Source organism: Merops nubicus, unplaced genomic scaffold (genome assembly GCF_000691845.1).
Source record: "Merops nubicus isolate BGI_N331 unplaced genomic scaffold, ASM69184v1 scaffold2273, whole genome shotgun sequence".
NCBI classification, from domain to species: Eukaryota; Metazoa; Chordata; class Aves; order Coraciiformes; family Meropidae; genus Merops; species Merops nubicus.
The window spans coordinates 63,989-69,688 of record NW_008600797.1 but is presented as its reverse complement, the minus strand read 5'-3'; the positions used below and the strand labels follow the sequence as shown (position 1 = coordinate 69,688).

The following is a 5,700-nucleotide window of genomic DNA, read 5'->3' as shown; positions in this document are numbered from 1 at the left end:
TCCTGCTGATCACACAGATGGATCAAACCCACGTTTTTTTCAAGTAAACCTTTATGAATTCTCTGTTGCATCCGCACTCCTCACTTCTTGGTAATAGCAGCTGCAAAGAAAAGTCTGAGAGAAGCCAGATCTGAAGGCAGAAGATATTGAAATCTGGAAGATTTAATTTAATATTTTTATTACATATTTTTGGAGCCCTGATTATACCCCCCACCCTCCAGGAATTTATTTACCTAAGGAAAATTATACTACTGATTACAAGATTGCAGGTTCATTTTCACTGCTGAGAACTCATTCTTTTTACAGCTCACGTTACACTTGCATGACTTTTGAAGTTTTGTAACATCTTGAAATTTTTAATGCTATATTGTGGAAAGGTAGAAATGTAGAAATGAACTAATCAGAATGCTTGCTTTGCAGTCCTTCTGAAGGGGAAAGAAAGTTAGTTTCTTGGTTTGAACAAGTCTGTGACTGGTTTCTTTGAACTATTGGGTAGTGAGTTCATAGGGTGCTCACAGAAGCTGCCTCGTGTTTGTCCTTCAGGCTGGGTGCAAAGTGAGAAACTGTAGGAGATGTCTTTAAAACCCAGGAAGGAATGTTTTCTACAGGGGAATAGGAATTATGCAGAATTCATGACTATTAGTGTTTGTGAAATGATGCTGGTAAGATCCTTGTGGCAAATATGTGACAGATAGGACAACATCTTAGTCAGAATCTCAGGTTTTCCAATAAATCATTGCACCTGGGCCTTTTAAATCATAATTTGGGCCAGACAGCACTGCATACTGAGTTAACGTCTGGAAATCTCTCCTGACTTCATGATGATTATCTAACGGTTCTTTTAACGGAGCCATAGAATTGGATGAGCTTTCTGTCAGTTCTGATGTCACAGCAATAGAGACCTTTGACTGAAACACCACCATGAATACTGGATAAGATCCTACAGTGCAGCTCCTCCATGTTATGATACTATGCAAGAGTGAAGGTTATAAATACATGAGTTATATTCACTTTCCAGTGGGTAAAAACAATAAAGAAACCCCATAATCAAGTTCCAATACACAACTAGATATAATATAGCTTTTTCTTTATATATATCTGTATATATATCACGTAAAAAAATCTAAAATAGTTGGAAGTAAAAAATGAAAAAATAGCTGATTGTGTTATCTTTTTCTTTACAGTGATATGGTAGCAAATACAAGACAAATGGGTAATAAACTTTTACACAAGGAATTCTGGTCCCATCTCCATCAATAGGGCTCAAATGAGAACAGAAAATGGAACAAGGTGATTTTTTTTTTTTGGCTGCCACTTCTGCAAGTGACAAAGATGATGTTGATAAGACAGAAGGAAATATAACACTAAATAAAATAGAACTCCAAAGTGTTTTCCAAAAGACCTTAAACACCATAGGGTAAATTTACTTCTGAACTGGGGGAGCAAACACAAAACATCACCAAATCCTACTGAGGCTGAAAATACTGTATGTTTATCCTGGCCTCAAAACACATCCCTCTTTTGCCATCTTAGCATAAAAAGACACCATCAATTCTTCCCCCCCTTGCAGCCTATAATAAAAACACAGAGCTGCAAATCTGTTGAATGGACTGAGCCAGACATGAGAGCTCAGTGATGTGCAAGTGGTTGGCTACCCTTTGCCCAGTGGTGAATTTTCCCCAGAATCCTTTACACTGAAAATAACAATTGACTAAGCTTGGCAGATGGTCACACTGAGCCCTATTTTGGCCGTAGAAAAGAAAGAAGTACTAGTCTCAGCATAAAACAAGATCATATAGACAATCAACACAAACCAGTACTTTTTTTTTTTTTCAGTTGTCTGCATAATAACAACATCATGTTTGCATATAGAACAGCTTTTGCATTATTGCTCTACTTATAAGAACATAGTAAGGAACTTATAACAGACTTGTACATTACAAACTTAAGGTTCTTTGGTGAAGAATGAGAAAACAGTATTTTCGCTGTAATTAAATCTTGGAGAAGTTTTTGGGTTTATCTGTTAATCCTTTGAATCCTCTCACAGAGGAGGGAGAGGTATTGAGTTAGCTTCACCATCGCGACGATGGCGACCCCGCCGATCATCATGCAGGTGGGCCAGAAGAGGGAGTGGAACAGCACGTTGGAGCTGTACAGTTTGGTTAGTATCACATTCTTCTGAGTGCCCTCAGGGTCGTAGAAGCAGGAGAAGCGTTGGTACTTCCTGAAGTTTTCCATCACGACGTTCACGAGCGACATGGATTCCTCGTAATTCTTGCCACACTGGGGTATGTACGAACACTGGGAAGAAATCGGAGAGAAAGAAATGCACCTCCAAACCAGATACAATGTCTGTTTTCAGGCGCTGAACAGGAAAATCTCAAGATGATTATGCTTTTCATAATAGGAGTGGAATACTATTAAGCTAATAATAAATTTATCACAGACAAAACTCAATATTTTGCACATCTACAGAATTTCCCATTGGAGATTCTCCAAGTGCTGTACAAATATTAATGCTTTAATCTGCACAGCAGCCTCAAGAGATAGGTGAATGTATTATTATTGCTAATTTACGCATGCAAAAATGGAACTGATGAAGTACCACTTCATCTTAAGTGGTGTGTGTATGCTTGCAGTTAGGTGGGTAATTGACTCTGTAAATATAAATTTAGTAGTTCAGATCTCACTTGGATCAGATCAAGGCAATTGTAGTGGGCACTGGAGTTCACCCACACAGGAGAAAGCTAAAGAGAGACCTTTATACAAATTTTTCCTTGGAGGTAATGCCTCAAGTAGGATCAAGTAGCCTAGGAGAAAATGGAGTTTTCCTACTGACAACCCAAAGGACTTGCATTCACCCTCTAGCTGAAGATCAGTCTGACTACCAGGCTGGACCTTAGTCTTGTTTTCACACTTGACTCCAGCTTAAGTCCAACAGTTCCTTCTCTTTGAAGATGCTTCTTGAATTTCAGTCCCAATCACAAAAAAAAGATTTGGGGCTGGGTCTATCTAACAGTTTCAACCTAGCATTCCCAAAGAACACTAAAGGCAAGTTAACTACAAAACTAGTTTATAGACTCCATCTGTTGAAGATATTCCATGGAACATGCGGGACAGTGACTTTGGGCTGTGTTGACCACTCCCTGCAAAGAGTTATTGTACTGGTGGGGTGATGGGCAGACACACAAGGATTGAGCTCACATCTGGGTTTCGACCTAGAGCAGAAACACCTGAATTTGCTGTTGCTGGTGGTCTGGAAGAGGACTGATGGGAGCATCACAGGGCTCCTCACTCCTTCCTGTCTTCCAGATATCCCTTCCACATCTGAAGGTTTCCTACACCTGCACAAGCTTTTGATCAAATTCCCTACCCAGGCAAGAATTGCTTCATGAGGGGTGGAAATCTCAGCAGGTCACTTCTCCCTTGCAGTTTAGGGGGTGATCATGGGTGCCCATCATGCTCTCTGCCTGTGCTTCTGAACATGCTTGTCCAGGGTGACCACCTACAGCAGCTCCAGATAATTTAATGAGGCAATGTGAGTGTTGCAAAGGAAAGAATGTTTTGATTAAAGTAACGTGACTCATGCATTTTGATGATTATTTTTTGTGATGTATGTACTTTATAAATGTCCCTCTGTTTTTTTTCATGACTATACTGTGACTTTTTTGTAATGTACTGTGACAAATCTCTGGTCCTAATAATGATCAAAAGATTAACCTCATAACAGGATTTGATTCATTGGCAAGTTGATTAGCACAGAATATGATCTGAAGCATGACAGCAAGATTGTCTGGCGTTAGCAGACTGGAGCATTAACGGTAGAGGATGGCATCAGTGTCATTATGAATATTTCATAGAGCTCTAGAAATTAGAGATGGAAAGTATCAGCAGTAATATCTCATCCATCTTCCTTGTGGTGAAGGTCTGCTCCCTCCAGGATGTTCTCTTGCACTCTGCCCAGCCTTGTCTTAAATATCTAAAGCCACAAGCCCTCTTCCAGTACCTATGACTCTTTAATAGATGACAATCTAGTAAGTAGGGGAAATTTCTCAGCGAAGCATACATTTTCATCTGCTAAATGTGCTGTTGCTGTCATAGCAGGAGTATTTCTAGCTCAGATGTTTTTTGTTTAGTTTGTTGAGTTGTTTTTTTTCAGCTTGGGTACTATACATTGTTTCTTGAATCCCATAAAGTATCCTGAGGGAGGAGATAACATGAGGACTTGGCCACTCTTGCCAAAGTCCAGCTCTTCCCCCTTGACAGAAACAAGCAAGCACATGAAAACCCAAACGATGATAGGTTCCTGGACTCAAAGTCTGCAGAATTTTTGTGAGTGCAGCAAGGGGAGGTCTGATTTCCTGCAAGTCTGAGTATTTTCCAAGCATTTTTGGAGGAGACCTGGTACTGAAGCAGAACTTGAGCTATTGCCTCCTACCCCTGATAGCACAGAGCCACTGGCTGTGTCAGGGTGGTTGGGCTGCCTGTCACATGAGAGTCTGGCAGTGTGAAGCTATGAAATGCAGTTGTGCAAGGGAAGTTGATTTACTTTGCCTTTTGGTCAGGCTCCTTGTGCTGAAACCATTTCTCTCTCCAGGCTGTCGTCCCCCATGTGCTCCCCAAGACATGGGTACCCTTTGCTCCACGTGCTATCTGCCTTGTTTCAGTTCTGAGCTCCTGGAGGCATCTTGGCCTCAGCTTTGAGGAGCTCGTTGGCACAAGGATTCTCTCTGTGCATTAGGTTGTGGTTGTGGGGTACCTTTGGCTTCCTCAGTTGAGATGCCAGGAGTAGCACAGGACTGGCTCTCCCATGCTGGTGTCTACCGAGTTGCATAGGTCATTGGTAAAGGAGTAAGTAGATGGGGATAATGGATGTTTTGATTTTTTCTTTGGTTTGGTCTTCACTTAGTCTTCTGTCAGGGAATCTTGTATCCACAATTGTTATGCTTTACCTCTGAAAGCAGACTAGTAAATCCATGCTGTTTTATTACACCTCTACACTGTCAAACACTTGGAAATCTGTGAATCTGAAAGTAAATGATGTCTGACACTCTGCCTCAAGTGAGGCTTCTGTGAGAAAAGCATTACATGCAATCTGATCACGAGAAGGATGTATTAGGCAGTTGCAAAGAGAAATTGTTACTATGTTTCCAGCTCTATTTTCCTAACTTAAGTATTGGACAGGTAGCCTGTATGAACTATGATATGGCCAGTTCAATGCCCTGCTCAGTGTAGAGTTCCTCAGGGACTTATCCAGTCAAGTTATGGTTGTATCCAAGGATGGAGATTGCATAACATCTCCAGGCAACCCGGGGGCAGTTTCATTTAAATGAATGGTGTTACACTGAAAATGCTATTGGCAGAAAAGCCTTCAGGTCAGGCTGGGCACTGAACTACATGGCTTTTGTCATATGTCTGTGGTTGAGGTCTGTGCCCATGCCAGGCCTGGAAACTTTGACAAGAAGTGCTCTGGCAATCTTTGTGATAAAGTGGCCAGGATGTCGATTTGCTTCTCTTTTGGAGACTGCAACAGGTTTGACCCAAGGGCTGAAGTAGGACCCTTGTGTCTGTGTTGTCCTCATATTGACAGCAGATGACTGAATTGTCCACTTCCAGCCCAGAAGTGGATCTGCTTGGAACTGCAGCAGGACATCGCTGCTCCCATTCCACACCAGGCAGACTCCTCCCTGGGCTATAGAT

At 41.4% G+C, this 5,700-nt stretch overlaps 1 protein-coding gene across 2 annotated transcripts in view; it reads right to left on the bottom strand.

The window, feature by feature from the left end:
• Positions 1–1,294: 1,294 nt before the first annotated feature.
• KCNMB2 (potassium large conductance calcium-activated channel, subfamily M, beta member 2) overlaps positions 1,295–5,700 on the bottom strand; it is a 16,064-nt gene continuing 11,658 nt past the window's right edge. The window contains exon 4 of one of the 2 annotated variants that reach the window (XM_008937769.1): positions 1,295–2,301. In XM_008937769.1, coding sequence (XP_008936017.1) covers positions 2,017–2,301 — 285 coding nt within the window. In that variant the 3' untranslated portion in view covers positions 1,295–2,016. The remainder of the gene's footprint in view (positions 2,302–5,700) is intronic. The other variant, XM_008937768.1, reaches the window with a different exon arrangement.